We start from the raw sequence: 21,590 nt of genomic DNA, 5'->3' as shown, positions 1-21,590 counted from the left end.
AGCCACTATATAAATGCAAGTGTTTTTGGTGAGTAGTTGAACTACAGTGCTTAGTACTTGGCAAGAGTATAAAGGGATATGGATCAAAGGCAGCTAAATAGAGTTGAGGTACAGATCAACCATGATCTAATTGAATGATGGAACAGGGGCTAACTGGCCTCATGTTCCTATGTACCAGGTATTCTATTCCACAAGTGATGATGCTCACTTTGCAGAGTACATAATTCACCTGAAAGCTATGTATAAATGTTTTTTATACCTCCCCTGTGGTTGTACAGTAATTAATCTCTGGATTCTGGTGAATATTTATAAATTCCTCAAGTTTTGTTCCCGTACTTTTATGATAACTAAGTCTTTTTGATAGTACTGGTAATCCATTATGTAACACGAAGTACTCTTCAAAATGTTTTTCCTCCTGCCGCACAATTTGATAAGAAATTAAAATCATTCATTACAATTTGACATTTCGGTGATTTCGACCTCCATCTTAATTCATCATGCTCTCTTTCCTCTGTTCATTAACCTCCTATCCTCCCTTAATCTCTCCCTCCATGTAAACTCCCCAACCCATATTCACGCTACTCCCATCGTGTCAATCACAGATATGACCATTTCTGACCACTTCCTTGTATTGCTCATCACTCTCCACCCACTCACCCCAAACCTTACATCCTTTGTGTTCGTTCCGGGAAAAAAAATTCTCTTCCAACTCTCTTTCAACTGCACATATGAACTCCCAACTGTCCAGCATTTGGCTCTCCATTCACCATGACATTTCTGCAACCAGCCACACACACCACCACCATTGATGCCCTAGTCCCTATTAAAACAATTACTCTTTCTTCCTGGCCGTTCCCCCCTGGTACGGCCTTCATCTTCACTCCCTTAAGTCCACGAGACGCAGACTTGAACAGGTATGTTGGACAACTGGTTTAGCCATTCACCGCCAGATCTGGCTAGACCTTATAAAGCATTATCGGGTCCTGCTTTCATCTGCCATAATTGCTCACTATTCTAGAATCATTCTGGAATGATTCCAGAATAGAGCTCATGGACTTCTTTGTCTTTAAGATTGAGACCATCCGTTCAGCTGCCTCTGGCACCGGGCTAAGAATCCCCGCTGCCCTGGCCCAGACCTCACATGTTTCCACTTTCTCTCCGATCTCCACTCCTGACCTCTCCGAGCTCATCTTGTCCATGAGACCCACTTCCGACTCCCTCGACCCTATTCCCACCAAACTGCTGACCCCCCAACTTCCTTTTCTGGCTCCCATGTGAGCTGACATTGTTACCAGTTCTCCTTCCCCAGGTACTGTCCCTGCTATCTCAAATCTGCTGTTATCACCCCTCCAAAAAAAAAACCTTGACCTATCCTTGCAAACTACTGCGCCATCGCCAACCTCCCTTTCCTCGCCAAAGTTCTTGAACTTGTTGTCGCCTCTAAAATCCGTGCCCATCTTTCCCGCCCATGTTTCAATCCCTCCAATCAGGTTTCTGCCTCTGCCACAGTAGCGAAATGACTCTCATCAAAGTCACAAATGACATCCTCTGTGACTGTGACAAAGACAAACTATCCTTCCTTGTCCTCCTTGACTTGTCTGCAGCCTTTCACAAGGTTGACCACTCCATTATCCAGCTGGGTGGGACTGCACTCGGCTGGTTCCATTCTTATCTATCTAATCGTAGCCAGAGAATTACCTGCAACAGTTTATCTTTCCTCTCCCTCATCGTTAACTCTGGTGTCTTCCAAGGATCTATTGGGGGCTGTATTTCCCTCCTATTTCTCATCTACATGTCCCTTGTCGACATAATCTGAAAACATAACATACGTTTCCACATGTACGCTGATGACACCCAGCTCCACCTCACTACCACTTCTCTTGACCCCTCAATGTTCTCTAAATTGTCAGACTACTTGTCCAACATCCAGTTCTGGAGGAGCAGAAATGTTCTCCAATTAAATATTAGGAAGAACGAAGCCATTGTCTTCAGTCCCCGCCACAAACTCCAGTCCCTCTCCCCAACATCTGTCTGAGGGTGAACCAGACTGTTTGCAACCATTGGTCATATTTGACCTTGAAATGAGCTTTCAACTACCTATCCGCAGCACAACTAAGACTGCCTATTTCCACCTCCGTAACGTTGCCCTTCTCTGCCCTTGCCTCAGCTCATCCGCTGCTGAAACTCTCATCCATGCCTTTGTTACCTCTAGCCTTGACTATTCCAATGCACTCCTGGTTGGCATCCCACATTCTACCCCATGTAAACTTGAGGTGATCCAAAACTCGGCTGCCCTGCGCCGTCCCACTCGCCCATCACCTCTGTGTTTGCTGACCTACATTGGCTCCCAGTTAAGCGACACCTCGATTTCAAAATTCTCATCCTTGTTTTCAAATTCCTCCATGGCCCTCGTCCCTCCCTATCTCTGTAATCTCCTTCAGCCCCACAACCCCCCCGAGATAGCTGATCTTCTAATTCTGCCCTCTTGAGCAAGTCTGCCAACCTGATTATAATCGCTCAACCATTGGTGGCTGTGCCTTCTGTTGCTTAGGCCCTATCTCCGGCATTCCCTCTCTGCCTCTCTACGTCTCTTTCCTCCCTTAAGAAGCTCCTTAAAACCTACCGCTATGACCAAGCTTTTGGTTACCTGCCCTAATTTATTCTTGTGTAGTTCAATGTCAAATTATTTTTTTGACTCATAACACTCCTGTGAAGCGCCTTGGGAGATTTTACTACGTTAAAGGCGGGCTGCGTCATTGCCCCAACCCTCTTCTCAATCTTTCTCACCGCCATGCTCCACCTCAGTCAACAAGCTTCCCACTGGAGTGGAACTAAACTACAGAACCAGTGGGAACCTGTTCAACCTTCGCCGTCTCCAGGCCTGATCCAAGACCTCTCCAACCTCTGTCGTCGAGCTACAGCACGCGGACGACGCCTGCGCACATAGAGGCTGAACTCCAGTACATAGTCGACGTATTTACTGAGGCGTATGCTAAACATCAGTAAGACAAAAGTCCTCCATCAGCCTGTCCTCACCGCACAGCACTGGCCCCCAGTCATCAAGATCCACGGTGCGACCCCGCCCTCCTGTATGGCTGAGACATGGACCATGTGCAGTAGACACCAAGTTGCTGGAGAAATATCACCAAAGATGTCTCCACAAGATGCTACAAATCCCCTGGGAGGACAGGCGCACCAACATCAGCATCCTCACTCAGACTAACATCCCCAGCATTGAAGCACTGACCACACTCGGATCAGCTCCGCTGGGCAGGCCACATAGTCCGCATGCCAGACATGAGGCTCCCAAAGCAAGTGCTCTACTCGGAGCTCCTTCACGGCAAACAGGCCAAAGGTGGGCAGTGGAAACGTTACAAGGACACCCTCAAAGCCTCCCTGATAAAGTGCAACATCCCCACTGACACCTGGGAGTCCCTGGCCCAAGACCGTCCTAAGTGGAGGAAGTGCATCAGGGAGGGCGCTGAGCACCTCGAGTCTCAACGTCGAGAGCATGCAGAAATCAAGCCCAGGCAGTGGAAAGAGCGTGTGGCAAACCTGACCCAGCCATCCCTTCCCTCAACGACTATCTGTCCCACCTGCGACAGAGTGTGGCTCTCGTATTGGACTATTCAGCCACCAAAGCACTCATTTCAGGTGTGGAAGCAAGTCTTCCTTGATTCCGAGGGACTGCCTATGATATAAATAGAAGTTGTTGAAAGTTACATTCCTAAGATTATTGCATCTTGGACTTTAATTTTGTAATGTATACTATTAAAGATGATATTACGGTGATGACTTGTGTTGGGATGTTTCTGGGTTGTCCAGATATAATTTTTTAAATCATTTTTGGGATGTGGGCGTCGCTGGCAAGGCCTGCATTTATTGCCCATCTCTAATTGCCCTTAAGGTCGGGGTGAGCAATCCATCGTAGCAGATATATGACTGGTTTGCTAGTGGTCATTTCCGAGGGCAGTTAAGAGTCAACCACATTGTGTGGGTCTGGAAGCCGGCAGGTTTTCTTCTCTATAGGACATTAATGAACCAGTTGGGTTTTTACAACAATCCTGGTCACCATTACTGATACTAACTCTTTATTCACAAAGTTATTTAATTCATTGAATTTAAATTCCCCAACTACCATGATGGGATTTGAACTCATGTCTCCAGATCATTAGTCCAGTCCTCTGGATTACTAGTCCAGTAACATAACCACTTTACTAACCTGCCCCGCAAAATTGAGTGCAATAACAGGCTTGCTCATTCAAGAATGATTTTTATTTCAATTTAAATTAATACACGCTGAAACCTCCCTTATCCAGAACTCCCTTATCCAGAACCACCTCTCGTCCGGAACCATTCCCGGGTGGCGCATGCGCAGAACTCTGACATGAACAAATTGAAGTCCTTCCTTGCTGCCGACTCCTGCAATCGCTGGCCTAACTTCGCGATCCACCACACAGTCAGCCCCGATATCCCCTTGCTCAGTACCTGTACTGTCCAATTTAACGTGACTGCCCCTCGTCTGGAAAAATCCCTTATCCGGAACAGGCTAGGTCCCGAGGGTTCCAGATAAGGGAGGTTCAACCTATATGAACTTAATGAAACATTAAACTCCTCAAAATTCTATTTTGCAACTGAGGACTTGAAATTTCAAAACACAATGTCATTATTTTGAAGGATGAATAGGAAAAATTGGTATCTAATGTTCATTTTGTAGATAGATCTGTAGATGGAAACAATGCTTGGTAAAATTCATAATTATTTTATGTTTTTTATTCCTTAACAGGATAAAATAGATAATGGAGCACAGGAACTTGATCAAGAATTTCCGTTTGAACCTAGTCATGAAAATAAAGCTGAGGTTTGTTATTTCATCTGAAACCATTATAAAATTTTTCTTGATCTTTCAAACACAGCCCAAATGGTCTTTAAGCTTTTATGAAGAGATGTGTGGGGTACTGGTCTATATATATTTTTTCTTTAAGTTTTCCAATTTCAAAATCATAACACTACTGCACCATTTTGTATCTTGCTGATTGAGTCCAGAATCAGGAGACCACTTACCTACATTACAACATAACAAGAATAGGAGCGGTCCATTTGGCCCCTTGAGCCTGCTCCGCCATTTAATAAGATCATGCCTGGCCTGATCTGATCATGGACTCGGCTCCATTTCCCTGCCTGCTCCCCATAACCCTTTACTCCTTTATCGTTCAAAAATCTATCTCCAGATTTGTAGTCACAACAGTGACTACATTCCAAAAGTACTTCATTGGCTGTAAAGCGCTTTGAGACGTCCGGTGGTCGTGAAAGGGCCTATATAAATTCAGGTCTTTATTTTTATAAAAGCAGGATTTAATGGGGACTTTGGGTGGATTCAAAATGTTTTAAGGATTAAAAATGGCCTTTATATTCTGCTTGCACCATATTTCATTTACTGAGGCATGTGTCTTCAGAAAAACTTCAAAACAAAAATAGCTAAGCCATCCAATCATTGCTGCAAACTGTCATAAAATGCATTCACTTATCAGTAGCAAGGAAGTATATAGACTTGGGATTACCAGCAAAAGAAATTAATGGGGAAATAAATATTTTCACAATTTTTTTCAAAAAAAGGCTATTGAGGACGAGAGGATAAAATCATTAAAAATAGAATTGGATAAGTAGTTAAAAAGCAAGAATATAAAAATATGCAGGGAAATAAAATTTGTGTGGATACCTCCAGTTGAAGAGCTGGCACAGTTGAGCAGAATTGTTGTGGTTCTGATTTCCGAGTTTCAGTCCTGGTTTGTGCCCAGTTAGCTTTTTGGCCTGAGTGGCACTGCAGGTGCCACAGTTGGCCATCAACATCATAGGCAGTCCTTCGGAATCGAGGAAGTCTTGCTTCCACTCAAAGTGAGTTCTCAGGTGACTGTGCAGTCCAATACGAGAACCGCAATCTCTGTCACAGGTGGGACAGATAATCGTTGAGGGAAGGTGTGGGTGGGACTGGTTTGCCACGCACTCTTTCCGCTGCCTGCGCTTGATTTCTGCATGCACTTGGCGACTAGACACGAGGTGCTCAGCGCCCTCCTGGATGCACTTCCTTCACTTAGGGCGGTCTTTGGCCAGGGATTCCCAGGTGTCAGTGGGGATGTTCTTTCAGGGAGGCTTTGAGGGTGTCCTTGTAACGTTTCTGCTGCCCACCTTTGGCTCGTTTGCCATGAAGGAGTTCCGAGTAGAGCGCTTGCTTTGGGAGTCTCGTGTCCGGCATGCAGACAATATGGCCTACCCAGTGGAGCTGATCAAGTGTGGTCAGTGCTTCAATGCTGGGGATGTTGGTATGTCTGTCCTCCCAGGGGATTTGTAAGATCTGGCGGGGACATCATTGGTGGTATTTCTCCAGCAACTTGGGTATCTACTGTACATGGTCCACGTTTCTACCCATACAGGAGGGCGGGTATTACTACAGCCCTGTAGACCATGAGCTTGGTGGCAGTTTTGAGGGCCTGGTCTTCAAACACACTTTTCCTCAGGATATAGAAGGAAAAGATCAATCAGAGTTCCTGCTATTGATACCCAATGATCCCTGCTGGAAAGTACAGACACATAATTATTGAGTTAAGATCGAATTTGGCTCGGATAGGATGCCCCGCATGTCAAATAGATTCTAGGCACTGGAACGTGGATTTTTGATTTGGAATTTTCTTATTTGTGTATGTTTATCAATTTGATGACGGAGATGTCTTGTATGCAATTCTAATTCACGGCCACTTGAAATGGGTGTCTCGGGTAGCTACCTAGTATACAGAGGCCATGGCAAGGATACAGTAATGTTTAAGTATATTGCTTAGCTTTTTTTCCTTGCTGGAACTTGGACTCTAAGCTTTTTCACCAATTCTGTTTTTTGGCCCCAGCACCATTACTAGCACTAACCGATTTCCCAGTGGGAATTGCCTTATTTGAAGTATTTGGAAAAGGAGGAGGACAAGTAAAAGGAATGCCAGACAGGTCAGGTGCACGAGAGGTCATTTGTGCACACCTGCGCCTGTACACAGAGGGGAACATATATCTCATTGGCCAATGATTAGCGTGCCAATGTTTCTATTCCTACAAGAAGCTGAGACCACAGACCCAATTTGACCAAAATATAAGTGCGTGCTTGACTTAATGGTAATTTTGGAGGCACCCTTGGAAGCACCCCAATCACACTGTCATGCTTTCAGTGGCACTGCACGAAAACAGGCTTGCCAGGATGATCAAAGCCAGCACGCCATGATTGGCCACACCTTTGAAGATGCCACCCACCATATCAGCTGGCCTTGCCACACCAATCTAGCAACAATCTTGAGGAATTGTCTTCACAGGATCCAGTGTTTATCAGAGAGCCAGATATAGAGCTGTGCCATCCACAGAAACATCTACAGCTCCTGTGCTCAATAGCGTTGACACTTTCTCTCCATCGCACCGTCCCCATAGGTTAGCCATGAGTGGAGATGAGAAATAATAAGGGAAATAAGTCACTGCTGGGAGTGGTCTTCAGGCTCCCAAACAATTACCACTCTGTAGCACAAATCAAGAAATAATGGAGGCTTGTAAAAAAGGTACAGTAATAATCATGGGTGATTTTAATCTTCGTATTGATTAGACAAATCAAATTGGCAAAGGTAGCCTTGAGGGAAGAGTTCATAGTGTATGCGGGATAATTTCTTGAAGCAATACTTGTGGAACCAATCAGGGAGCAGACTATTTTAGATCTGGAAATGTGCAATGAGTCTGGATTAATTAATCTTGTAGTGAAGGATCCTCTGGGGAAGAGTGATCATAGCATGATAGAATTGCAAATTCAGTTTGAGGTGAGAAAGCTAGGTCGCAAACTAGTGTCCTGAACTTAAAGGTAATTAGCCTTGGAGTTAGGAAGCAAAGGGTAATGATTGATGGATGTTTTTGTGACTGGAAGGATGTTTCCAGCGGGGCTCCTCAGGGCTCAGTACAGAGTTGAGGGTTATGGAGAGCGGGCGGGGATGTGGAGTTGAGGCCAGGATCAGATCAGCCATGATCTTATTGAATGGCGGAGCAGGCTCGAAGGGCCAAATGGCTTACTCCTGCTCCTATTATGTTCAATCTGCTGAGCTTGGCTGCATTGCCAACCTATGGGATGGTGCCACAGAGAATGATCTTCCTTGCAATCTTGCTCTCTCTTCCTCCCCCCCCAAAATCAGCCCTGGGTGAAGACTGATGATGGCTGAGGTTCCTTTTGAGATTTTCCAAAAGATTTCAGAAAAACCTGCTTTTAATTATGGGTCTAAACTGTTTCGTATCAGATAATCTAGGCTTTGCCGTCTTGGCTCAGACTTATGTGGGCTAGATCGTGGTTGGCTGCAGTAGCCAGCAACGTACCCCAGCATGAATCACTGCCTACAGGCGAGGAGAGGAAAGTATGGAAAGAAAGCACTTGGATACATAGCATTTTTCAGGACTTCCCAAAGCACTTAGCAACCAATGAAGTACTTCTGAAGTGTCGTCACTGTTGTAAAGTAGGGAAAAGTGGCAGTCAATTTGGGCTTCACAGCAAGTTCCTTCAAACAGCAATGAGACAAAGGACCGGATTAACTTCTTTAATGATGGTTGACAGTACCTCTGACAGTGCTGCATTCACTCAGCACTGCACTGTACTGCAGAATGAGCCTAGAGTGGTGCTGACTAGAGTGTGTGTGCTAAGACTAAGTCAAGGCTGTATACGAGTTATAAATTGAACAGAAAATGTCTGTCTTGTATTACATTTAAAGTTGGGACAGGTATCAGTTTAATTGCTATTTTATGAAATTAGTATTTGGGCATTGGTATTTTTGTATGTACTTTGAGGTATCTTTCATCCCAAAATATATTTTTTTAGCTAAATGTTTGCAATCTTCAACCCTTAGACCTATTGCTATTTGTCTTGTGACAAAACTGACTAATATGCTAACTTAACTGCAGTTTTTGCTCCCTTCTAGTTGTATGCAAAATTGTAAAAGATCTGTTTTTCTTTTAATGTCTTTGCTGTGTCGATAGACTTCTACCAGTAGCGAGTATTTGTGATGCAATATTGAAATGTAGGCATTTAACTTATAGGTTTGTAAATTATTGCCCCTTTAAAAAATATTCAAATCTCTTGAACTTTGATAGCTCACTTTACGAGCCCACCTCCACACACAGCTGTCAACCATTTTCTCCTCACTGCCCCCACCCCATAACCAACATAAATCACATGGCCTCAAGGGCTCAGCTGCCTTTACTTTCAATGAAGCCTAATTAACTTGGAGGAATGCATTTTGGGATCTCCTGTGTTCCCCCTCTTCCAGGTGGCCTTTTCACCCACATTCTCCTGTCCTTAAAGGTAACTATTTACAGGACTCTCCAATTGGTTATGTTTTATAACTGGTAAAAGAATGAATAAAACTTAAATCTTCCACTGAATTTGTTTAAATGCTACAGCCTTGATCTGCATTTTATAAAATTGGGCAAGTTTAACAAAATGTCAAGATCGAAGAGATGTGAACCCAATCTTGTTAGTTAAATGGTACCATTTTTGGCACTGTACCTACATTATTTATTAAAATCATTCATCTACAAAACACAAATGGTCAACCTTTTTAAAAACTAATGTTCAAGAAACCAATTTGTTTGTGAACTTACAATTGATTATATCTTAGTTTTTATTCTTCTCAGATTCATGACACAGCAGAGGAAGAGTACCAACAGAAGAGCCTCATGAAAGCTGAATCTTCAGATACTGGTGAAGAGAAGAGTGTAAAAACAGATCAGGTTACAGTTACTGCATTAGCTGAAGCTGATCTACTCTGCAACATTGCTGGGCTTTTAACCATTGATCAGCCATTGTGTGCAAAGCCAAAAGATTTCACAGAGCAAAGCAGCTCAGATATAAAGACTGAAGAGGCTGATCCCCTGTCAGATACTCTGACAACTCTGCCATCTTTAGAAACTTTCTCAGTAGTGCCACTGAATGATGGGAATGGAACATCAACAGAAGTTGTTAGTAGATTGTATTTGGAGAAATCCAATGAAGACTCTTTTATACCTTCACATCAGCCATCAGACAAAGCTGAGGAGGTCAAAGAGTTCAAGAAAGCAGACATTTTGGAACATATGTCTGGAGATTGTTTCCCCCTCCAAGACATATTCTCAGCTGAAGAGTTGCAACCTCTAAAACCGCCAAGGCAGGTTAACGCCGAACCCGACATAGTAGCTAGCACCAAGAAACCTATACCAATACGACCTCCACCACCAGGATCAAGTGTCCCTCCTCCGCGGCCGCCACCACCTGCACGTCCTGCTCCCCCCCCTCGAAAGAAGAAAAGTGAAACTGTCTTAGACGTGCACAGTTCGTTAGGTCTGGAAGGTAAGTGAGCTGCTGTGCCATTTTTTGAAAATGCAAAATGAACTATAAATACCAAAAAGATCTCTTCAGTAAAAGATTATAGTAGCCAAAGGTGCTAAAATAATTATGCAGAAAATAAATTAACCATGCATTAAATAAGTCCAAATCTTCAATGAAATGCTTAAGTATTTTATAAGTAGTTTATTTTATTTAGTAGCTTTTATAGTGAAGGCAACGAGTTTGTTTGTTTTACAGCCAATCTTGATTGATCCTTTATTCTGTCTAGAGAGGGTTTTGAAATGTTTTGCAGAGAATATCTAAATAACTACAACTTTCATGTATATATTGGAGGAAAGGGCTTTATTTAAAGTTCAAATACTTTTTCTGTAACTGCAGTTTCTGATAATGCAGGTAGTGCTGACGTTGCCACATTTCCATATGTGGTGAGAATTGACCTTATGTGCCATCAGAGTCTTCCATTTTCTATTGTCACTGCATTTTTAATACCTCTACATTCGTGTTACAATAAATGTCTCGTGAAGTGTACATCTTTTAATAAGTTAGTATTAACACAGAATTTCATGGAATATACAGCACAGAAACACTACATTATATCTAGTGGAGTTTAACTAAATTAATGCACACGTAACCAACCAGTTTGTGCTGTAGCTACACCAGATTTAACTGCATGCTTCATGAATTTTATCGATCTATCAAGTTCTAAAGGTTATCCATTTAGCAGAGATACATCGTCATCATTGCAGTGTCGATTCCACCAGTTTTGACTTAATTTCCTTCTCCCCAATTTGGGACTTATTGATTGCCAGTGCAGAATGAATGTATAATATCCGAAATAATTGTTCCTTTCATAGCTCAATCAGTATAATGAAATCAATCTCTATTTCAATCACTATCCTAAACATGCTATGCAAGAATGACATTGTTTTCAATGCTGTATATTAATGTTTTAAAAGCTTGGCTGAATATTGTGAACTCTCCTTCCCAAACTAATTTTGCAGCTGGTTTGCATTTCATAGAATCATAGAAAATTATGAAGCAGGAGGAGGCCATTCAGCCCATCGTGTCTGTACCGGTTGAAAAAGAGTTACCTCGCCAAATCCCACCTTCCAGCACTAAGTCCATAGCCCTGTAGGTTACCGCTCTAAGTGCACATCCCAGTACCTTTGAAATGTGATTAGGATTTCTGCCTCTACCACCCTTTCAGGCAGAGTGTTCCAGACCCCCACCACCCTCTGGGTGAAGAAATGTTTCCTCATCTCCCCTCGAATCCTTCCACCAACTACTTCAAATTTAAGCCCTCTGGTTATTGACCCCTCTGCTAAGGGAAATAGGTCCTTCCTATCCAGTCTATCTAGGCCCATCATAATTTTATACATCTCCATTAAATCTCTCCTCAGCCTCCTGTTCCAAGGAGAACAACCCCAGCCTATCCAATCTTTCCTCACAGCTAAAGTTTTCCAGTTCTGGTAACTTCCTCGTAAATCCCCTCTGCACTCTTTCTAGTACAGTCACACCCTTCCTGTAATGTGGTGACCAGATCTGCATGCAGTACACTGGCTGTGGCCTAACTAGTGTGTACACTTCGAGCATAACTTCCCTGCTCTTGTATTTTATGTCTCGGCTAAGAAAGAAAAGCATTCAGTATGCATTTTTAACTACCTTATTGACCTGCCCTGCTACCTTTAAGGATCTGTGGACATGTATTCTGAGGTCCTTCTGTTCCTCCACACCTCTCTGTATCCTCCCATTTATTAGCTGGAATTGTATATTCAAATTCTATGATGACCAGTGAAACTTCGGTGTCATATTCTGCATTGCTCTTGAGTTCAAAGTAGTCCTGAATGTATGCCTTGCAATGAGTAAGTATTTCGATTTGTCTCTTGTTTTTGTGCCAGAGCTTGTAACTGGCTAGTGTACATCATTTGTTCACAGCTTGCAGTAGTTCCATCAGTATACGTTTGTGATAAATCTTGCGCTTCTTAGGGTGAGGATCCCATCATGAAGAGTTAGAATAGTCTTTTTTTGCACTTGTAGAGCAATTTTATGACCAATTACCACTTGAGTAAGATTAGCTTTTAAGTTCACCAGTAGTGTGGTTTAACCCTCCAAACTATCTTCCCAAACACATCTGTTTCCCACAGTAGCCATCCATATTCTGAGTTTCTCAGAGTACTGGGTATGGGCAGTTTTATGCTGTTGGCTTGCATTCATGAGGACCTTTTTGAGACTGACCAAATCCAAACTCCTCATCTAAGAACTAGACCAGCAAACAAGTTAAATTAGTCAGTGACCTAATGGGTGTCAGGGACACACATCAACCAAACCAGATGTCTCTCAAACTTGGTCTATGCAGGGACCAAAATTAACATAGAAACATAGAAAATAAGTGCAGGAGTAGGCCATTCAGTCCTTTGAGCCTGCACTACCATTTAATAAGATCATGACTGATCATTCATCTCAGTACCCCTTTCCTGCCTTCTCTCCATATCCTTTGATCCCTTTAGCCTTAAGGGTCATATCTAACACCCTCTTGAATATATCCAATGAACTGGCATCGACAAGTCTCTGCAGTAGAGAATTCTACAGGTTAACAACTCTGAGTGGAGAAGTTTATCCTCATCTCAGTCCTAAATGGCTTACCCCTTATTCTTAGACTGTGTCCCCTGGTTCTGGACTTCCACAACATCAGGAACATTCTTCCTGCACCTAACCTGTCCAGTCCCGTCAGAATTTTATATGTTTCTATGAGATCCTCTCTCATCCTTCTAAACTCCAGTGAATACAGGCCCAGACGATCCAGTCTCTCATATATCAGTCCTGCCATCACGAGAATCAGTCTGGTAAGCCTTCGCTGTACTCCCTCAATAGCAAGAACGTCCTTTGTCAGATTAGGAGTCCAAAACTGAACACAATATTCTAGGTGAGGCCTCACCAAGGCCCTATACAACTGCAGTAAGACCTCCCTGCTCCTATCCTCAAATCCCTTAGCTATGAAGGCTAATATACCATTTGACTTCTTCACCGCCTGCTGTACCTGCATGCCAACTTTCAATGACTGATGTACCATGATACCCAGAGGTCTCGTTTCACCTCCCCTTTTCCTAATCTGCCGGCATTCAGCTAATCTGTATTCGTGTTTTTGCCACCAAAGTGGATAACCTCACATTTATCCACATTATACTGCTTCTGCCATGCATTTGACCACTCACCTAACCTGTGCAAGTCACCCTGCAGCCTCTTAGCATCCTCCTCACAGCTCACACCGTCACCCAGCTTAGTGTCATCTGCAAATTTGGAGATAGTACACTCAATTCCTTCATCTAAATCATTGATGTATATTGTAAATAGCTGGGGTCCCAGCACTGAGCCCTGAAGCATCCCACTAGTCACTGCCTGCCATTCTGAAAAGGACCCATTTATCGCGACTCTCTGCTTCCTGTCTGCCAACCAGTTCTCGATCCATGTCAGTACATTACTCCCAATACCATGTGCTTTAATTTTACACACCAATCTCTTGTGTGGGACCTTATCAAAAGCCTTTTGAAAGTCCAAATACACCACATCCATTGGTTCTCCCATGTCCCACTCTACTAGTTACATCCTCAAAAAATTCTAGAAGATTTGTCAAGCATGATTTCCCCTTCATAAATCCATGCTGACTTGGACCAATCATGTCACTACTTTCCAAATGTGCTGCTATTTCATCTTTAATAATTGATTCCAACTTTTTCCCCACTACTGACGTCAGGCTAACCGGTCTATAATTACCTGTTTTTTCTCCCTTTTTAAAAAAAGTGGTGTTACATTAGCTACCCTCTAGTCCATGGGAACTGATCCAGAGTCGACAGACTGTTAGAAAATGATCACCAATGCATCCACTATTTCTAGGGCCATTTCCTTAAGTACTCTGGGATGCAGAATATCAGGCCCTGGGAATTTATCGGCCTTCAATCCCATCAATTTCCCTAACACAATTTCTCGCCTAATAAGGATTTCCTTCAGTTTCTCCTTCGCACTAGACCCTCGGTCCCCTAGTATTTCCGGAAGGTTATTTGTGTCTTCCTTCGTGAAGACAGAACCAATGTATTTGTTAAACTGGTCCGCCATTTCTTTGTTCCCCATTATAAATTCACCTGAATCACCAAACGAGGGACTTATGTTTGTTTTCACTAATCTTTTTCTTTTCACATATCTATAGAAGCTTTTGCAGTCAGTTTTTATGTTCCCATCAAGCTTCCCCTCCTACTCTATTTTCCCCCTCCTTCTCTGCTGAAGTCCTCAGGTTTGCTGCTTTTTCTGGCCAATTTATATGCCTCTTCCTTGGATTTAACACTATCCTTAATTTCCCTGGTTAGCCACGGTGGAGCCACCGCCCCTGTTTTGTTTTTACTCCAGACAGGGATGCACAATTGTTGAAGTTGTGATCTTTAAGTGTTTGCCATTGCCTGTCCACCGTCAACCCTTAAAGTATCATTCGCCAGTCTATTCTAGCCAATTCATGTCTCATACCATCAAAGTTACCTTTCCTGAAGTTCAAGACCCTAGTCTCTGAATTAACTGTGTCACTCTCCATCTTAATAAAGAATTCTACCATATTATGGTCACTCTTCCCCAAGGGGCTTCGCACTACAAGATTGCTAATTAGTCCTTTCTCATTACACATCACCCAGTTTAGGATGGCCAGCCCTCTAGTTGGTTCCTCAACATATTGGCCTAGAAAACCATCCCTAATGCACTCCAGGAAATCCTCCTCCACCGTTTTGCTACCAGTTTGGTTAGCCCAATCTATATGTAGATTAAAGTCGCCCATGATAACTACTGTACCTTTATTGCACGCATCCCTAATTTCTTGTTTGATGCTGTCTCCAACCTCAGCACTACTGTTTAGTGGTCTGTAAACAACTCCCACTAGTGTTTTCTGCCCTTTGGTATTCCGCAGCTCCACCCATACATATTCTACATCATCCAAGCTAGTGTCCTTCCTTACTATTGCGTTAATTTCCTCTCTAACCAACAACGCTACCTCACCTCCTTTTCCTTCTGTCTATCCTTCCTGAATGTTGAATACCCCTGGATGTTGAGTTCCCAGCCTTGGTCACCCTGGAGCCATGTCTCTGTAATCTCAATTATATCATATTCGTTAATTGCTGCCTGTGCAGTTAATTCGTCCACTTTATTACGAATACTCCTCACATTGAGGCACAGAGCCTTCAGGCTTGTTTTTTAACACACTTTGCCTTTAGAATTTTGCTGTAATGTGGCCCTTTTTGATTTTTGCCCTTGGGTTTCTCTGCCGTCCACTCTGATTCTTTCTATCTTTTGCTTCATCTCCCATTTTACTTCCCTAGGTTCCCATCCCCCCCTGCCATATTAGTTTAACCCCTCCCCAACAGCACTAGCAAACACTGTCCCTAGGACATTGGTTCTGGTCCTGCCCAGGTATAGACCGTCCAGTTTGTACTGGTCCCACCTCTCCCAGAACCGGTTCCAATGTCTCAGGAATTAACTTCTACTTGGTTATTATTGGGAAGTAGAATTTCCACTTGGAGTACTCAAGTGAATGATATTTAACTGCTTTAAAAACAAGTCAGCAATCCAGGAAGTGCCATAGTCTGAGGTAATTCGGAAGCCTACGGTCAACAAGGGCAGACATCAATGACAACTAAGTCCAATACTGCTTTCAGTGTGCCAGTGCAGCCTTTAGTTGCCTGAGGAAGACAGTGTTTGAAGACCAGAACCTCAAACCCAGCACCAAAGCCTCTCTGGAAAAAGTGCAACATAGTCACTGACACCTGGGAAGCCCTGGCCCAAGACCGTTCAAAGTAGAGGCAATGCACCCGGGAAGGTGCCGAACACCTCGAGTCTCTTCACCGGGATCAAGTGCAAACAGCGGAAAGAATGCACGACAACTCGCGCCCCCACCCCCCCCTACCCGTCCCTTGAACCATTGTCTGCCCCAACTGTGACGGAGACTAGTCACCTGAGAACTCATTAGTGTGGAAGCAAGTTATCCTCGACTCTGAGGGACTGCCTAAGAAGAAGGGTTAACTGCTTTGAACTGCTTTAAAAACAATAGACAGCGATCCCGGAAGTGACGTGGTCTGAGGGGAGAGAGTTCCACGGGCAGACAGGAGATGCAAATGTGCTTTTAGGCTAGTCATGCAGCCGTTTTTGGCAGAGGAGTGGCGAGAGATCGTGGCGTAGGTGCGGTAAATGAGGGTACGGAGTCCAGAAGAGCCGAGGGCCCAGGGACAGCACGGGCCAGCCCACACAGCGATGTGTGTGCACTAGGTCCGTGCAGCAGAGCAGGTCTCCATTTGTCCTGGTTAACCCTTGCCACTGGATAAAGACCTACCTTATGCAAAGAGATTTAGATAGGTTAAGCGAATGGGCTAAGGTTTGGCAGATGGAATACAATGTCGGAAAATGTGAGGTCATCCACCTTGGGGGGGGGGGGGGGGGGGGGAGAAACAGTAAAAGGGAATATTATTTGAATGGGGAGAAATTACAACATGCTGAGATGCAGAGGGACCTGGGGGTCCTTGTGCATGAATCCCAAAAAGTTAGTTTGCAGGTGCAGCAGGTAATCAGGAAGGCGAATGGAATGTTGGCCTTCATTGTGAGAGGGATGGAGTACAAAAGCAGGGAGGTCCTGCTGCAACTGTATAGGGTATTGGTGAGGCCGCACCTGGAGTACTGTGTGCAGTTTTGGTCACCTTACTTAAGGAAGGATATACTAGCTTTGGAGGGGTACAGAGACGATTCACTAGGCTGATTCCGGAGATGAGGGGGTTACCTTATGATGATCGATTGAGTAGACTGGGTCTTTACTCGTTGGAGTTCAGAAGGATGAGGGGTGATCTTATAGAAACATTTAAAATAATGAAAGGGATAGACAAGATAGAGACAGAGAGCTTGTTTCCACTGGTCAGGGATGTGGTGTATGTAGCACACAAATCACTAACTCCACACGGTCTGGTGTAAATCTAACTGCTGTGACCTTCGTCCTTTATTGTTCAACTCCAGAGTGCCTCTCAGGTGTGCCTGTTGCAGGTACTTCCAGGTTTCGCACCACAGCGCCCTCTGTGGTGTAGCATTGTGCTTACATTACATTTAAGGTACCAGGACAATGCACACATCAATACATAACATCACACTTGTCCAACCGAAGGCAGGTAGGCATAGACAGTGCGTTAGTATGGTACATGTTATCTGGTACATTAACTAGTTATTTACTGGTAATGGATCCCTGATTTCCTTGTTAGCCCTTATCATTAATTGTACTTCATATCCATTATTTTACACACATACAGTGGCCATTCAGCATTAAAAAATGAACTCTTATTATAAATTCGCCATCTCACATTAACATAGCACATTTTAGACTCGCTCTGCCTTACAGAAGTCCTTTGTGGGGACCACCACATGGTAAGACCCTTTTAAGACTCCCTGGTGCATTTCCTTTTTAAGGCGCCATCTTTGATGCAGGAGGATTCCACGAGGCTTCTCCTTGGGCGCTGCCTTCTTTGATGCTCTGGACCGAGGCTGCCGCCATCTTGCTCTCAGCCGCTCCGGATGCCCTCCGCCGCTGCAGCCTCCGGTCCCCTCCGCTGCCACCTGACTTGCCACCTCTCCTGCGGCCGTCGTCGTCGCTTCTCCAGCAGCCACCGTAGCCGCCTCCCCTGCGGCCTCCCCTGCTGCGGCCGTGGCCGCCGACCTCCAACTGCTGCCGCCGCCCGACTCTCCCTCTGCGTGGGCCCCTCCGATCCGCCGGCCATCCTGGATCCCATGCACCCCACCGGCTAACTCCACCCCCACTAGTCCCCTCTCTCTGCAGGGCTGCTTGCCTGTGGGGGCTGAGGCTGCAGGATCTCTGAGTGAGGTCCAGGGCTGGGGCTTGCCTGTGGGTGGATTGAGGCTGCAGCTCCAGCTCGGTCGCTGCTGCTCTCTGGGGACCCGGGGCACGGCAGCAGCCCGGGGAGCAGCAGCCTGTGGATTGGTGAAGTCTTCCCAGCTCCCACGGACCGTCCCCATCCACCTCCGGCCGAGGAGTGTCGGCCCATCGCCTGCAATGACCCACAAAGGTAAACCGTGCGACTCGTCCCTGTGGGATACCTGCACCATCGCTCTGCCAAGAACAGGTATCAGTTCCCTGGTGCAGGTACGCAGCTTCGCCGTGACCGGGACCAGCTTGGGTCGTGCAGCTGGGTTAATCCACAGTTTATCAAAAGTTCTCCGACTCATCAACGACGGACCCGAGCCCGTGTCCACTTCCATACTCACTGGGACTCCGTTGATTTTTACTTCCCTTATCACTGGGGACGAATCGTCGGTAGATGTGTACAGTCCAAACACCTCATCATCTTCTGCTTGCTCCTCGCTGGATGGTGGATCATCCCCCATCTCATCAGCTACATGGTGAGTGCGATTTCTTTTACACATACACTGAAGGTGGCCTTTCGTGTGGCAGGTATTGCACGTGTACTCCCCAAACCTGCACTGGTGAGCCCCATGGCTTCCTCCACAACGCCAGCATGGTGCTGCTTGATTGGCCCCCCTCAGCGGACTCTTGAGTTCCAGGACCCCCGAGGTCCATGCTCTCTGCCCCGGGCAGAGCCACGTTCTGCAGTTTTGTCCGTGGTGGGCGCTATCCTGTGGACAGTGCCTGCCGGGTTCGAGACTGTGGATTATTTGCTTGGTGCTGCAAGTCGAGGTCATATGTGCCCGGCTGATGGTGATGGCCTTTGTCAGAGTAACTGTGGGTTCCGTAGCTAACAGCTTGTGAAGGAGACCCTCGTGGCCAATCCCCATAACGAAAACGTCCCGTAACGCCTCGTCAAGGTGTGCGCCAAAATCACACGACGCCGCGAGTCTCCTGAGGTCCGCAGCATATTTGGTAACATCCTGGCACTCAGGTCTGCAGTGATGGGAAAATTTGTATCTGGCCGTGAGGATGCTCTCCTTTGGTTTCAACTGGTCACGAATGAGTTCAGTCAGCTCCTCATATGACTTGTCCCTGGCGCTCCCGGGTGCCAGCAAATCCCTGACAAGACAGTAAACCTCATCTCCACAACTGGAGAGCAATATCGCCTTACGCTTATCTCATTGCGTCCGTGTCCTCCGTCAGGTCGTTTGCTGTGAAGTAGTACTCGAGCCTTTCCGTGAATGCCTCCCAATCATTGCCCACGGTAAAATCCTTTAGCGAGCCCAGAGTAGCCATGGTTGCATGGAGTTCGTCCACTTCCTTGTCGCCAATGTGGTGTATGTAGCACACAAATCACTGGCTCCATACTGTCTGGTGTAAATCTAACTGCTGTGACCTTTGTCCTTTATTGTTCAGCTCCAGAGTGCCTCTCAGGTGTGGTGGTCAGCCTTTTATAGTGCCTGTTGCAGATACTTCCAGGTTTCCCACCACAGCGCCCTCTGTGGTGTAGCATTGTGCTTACTTTACATTTAAGGTACCAGGACGATACACACATCATTACATAACAGGGGAGACTAGAACTAGGGGGCACAGCCTCAAAATATGGGGGAGCCAATTTAAAACCGAGTTGAGAAGGAATTTCTTCTCCCAAGGGTTGTGAATCTGTGGAATTCTCTGCCCAAGGAAGCAGTTGAGGCTAGCTCATTGAATGTATTCAAATCATAGATAGATTTTTAACCAATAAGGGAATTAAGGGTTATGGAGAGCGGGCGGGTAAGTGGAGCTGAGTCCACGGCCAGATCAGCCATGATCTTGTTGAATGGTGGAGCAAGCTCGAGGGGCTAGATGGCCTACTCCTGTTCCTAATTCTTATGTTGTTCTTATGTTCTTATTATGTTATGTTTGTCAAGCCCGTGTGGTGGCTGGTGTGCAACGGTCACCACACTTTTTTTTAAAAATCCACGCACAGGCATCTTCTACCCCTCAGTTGGAGTTCATGACTGGAACATCGGGTCCTTCATTGAAACATCTGTGAACTCTTGTGGAAGCAAGTCATCCTCGTTTGAGGGACCACCTATGATGATGATGACAGCCCAACTTGATTGGTATAATGAAAATAAATATCAAGGGCCAATTAAATGTTGATCAAGTGATGGTCAGGATGCATTGATTAAATTTTGACTAATTCTCAATCAAAGCAGACACTGGCTCTCCAAATACAGATTGGTCTGCACATTAGCAACATAAGCTAAACACAGGATAGCCATGGTAATTTTACTTCCTGACCAATTCTCTCATTAATTGAAGTCATCTGGAGTTGGATGATCGAATAGTCTGCTATTTGACAACAGGGCAAATGTAGAATCAACTAATAGGGAAGGATATGGCAGCCAACAGAGTCTCCTTACAGTATGTCTGTCCCAAGGACTTTGTAGGTGCATGTTAGTAAATGTTGTGTGTGGAATTGCCAATACATATCTACCCTGGAACCCTGAAAAGAATGGAGCCTTATTTATTTTATCCTTTATAGATTGATTCAGACAGTGAGTATGTCCGTGTTATTGGAAGTTGCAATATCAATAATCTTGAATACCATAAATGTTGTGCTCAAAGTGTCAATTTTCTGAATGCTTGGAATGTATAACATATTGACAATCCACATATTTTTGGGCAATTAATTTGTCAACTATAGTTGCTGCCCAAGGCCCGATTCCATGTCTGAGATTGCACAAAGCTTTGGACTCCTCCTTTCAAACACTCTGCTTGTCAGGTTACAATCTGCAATACTGCTTTCTTTCAATGCAGCTTCTTTTGGAGTTCCCATTTGTCTACTATATTGAACCTGCAAATCTCCCTAGATTTGTATTCATGTTCCAGAGGTTCAGTGACTTCACACATGGTGCCAAATAGTCCCTGATATTGTGTTTAAAAACAGCTACTCTTGACTGCAATACTTTTGAGTTACTTCAATTAAGAGATATTGAGTTTGCTTGCTTGGCCCACAATGACTAAACTCTCTTGTAAAAGCCATTTGGTGCAATGAGGTTGAATGAAAAATTCTAGTTTGTAAGTGATGTAATTTTTTTTAATGCAGTTCCCACAGATCCTGTTGCATCCAGTGGGCTTGTGAGTCCCAATACTGCTGCAGAGAATCTAACTAAAGAACTGCAGCATTCGTTGGATCTTGCAAGTGCAACCAGTGGAGACAAAGTGGTTACTGCACAGGTATGTAGAAAGCAATGATATTAGCTTGTTGAAACAATTTGGTAAATGAGTCAGGTGTTT

General features: G+C 44.7%; 1 protein-coding gene across 1 annotated transcript in view; it reads left to right on the top strand.

Moving 5' to 3' along the window:
- wdr44 (WD repeat domain 44) overlaps nucleotides 1-21,590 on the top strand; it is a 116,118-nt gene that overhangs the window by 50,315 nt on the left and 44,213 nt on the right. Inside the window, exons 3-5 of the mRNA XM_070883157.1 lie at nucleotides 4,787-4,861; nucleotides 9,691-10,381; nucleotides 21,400-21,530. Of these exons, the coding sequence (XP_070739258.1) occupies nucleotides 4,787-4,861; nucleotides 9,691-10,381; nucleotides 21,400-21,530 (897 nt within the window). The remainder of the gene's footprint in view (nucleotides 1-4,786; nucleotides 4,862-9,690; nucleotides 10,382-21,399; nucleotides 21,531-21,590) is intronic.

The sequence above is a fragment of the Pristiophorus japonicus genome, chromosome 6, assembly GCF_044704955.1.
Source record: "Pristiophorus japonicus isolate sPriJap1 chromosome 6, sPriJap1.hap1, whole genome shotgun sequence".
NCBI lineage: Eukaryota > Metazoa > Chordata > Chondrichthyes > Pristiophoridae > Pristiophorus > Pristiophorus japonicus.
This window is presented reverse-complemented; position numbering and strand designations above follow the sequence as displayed.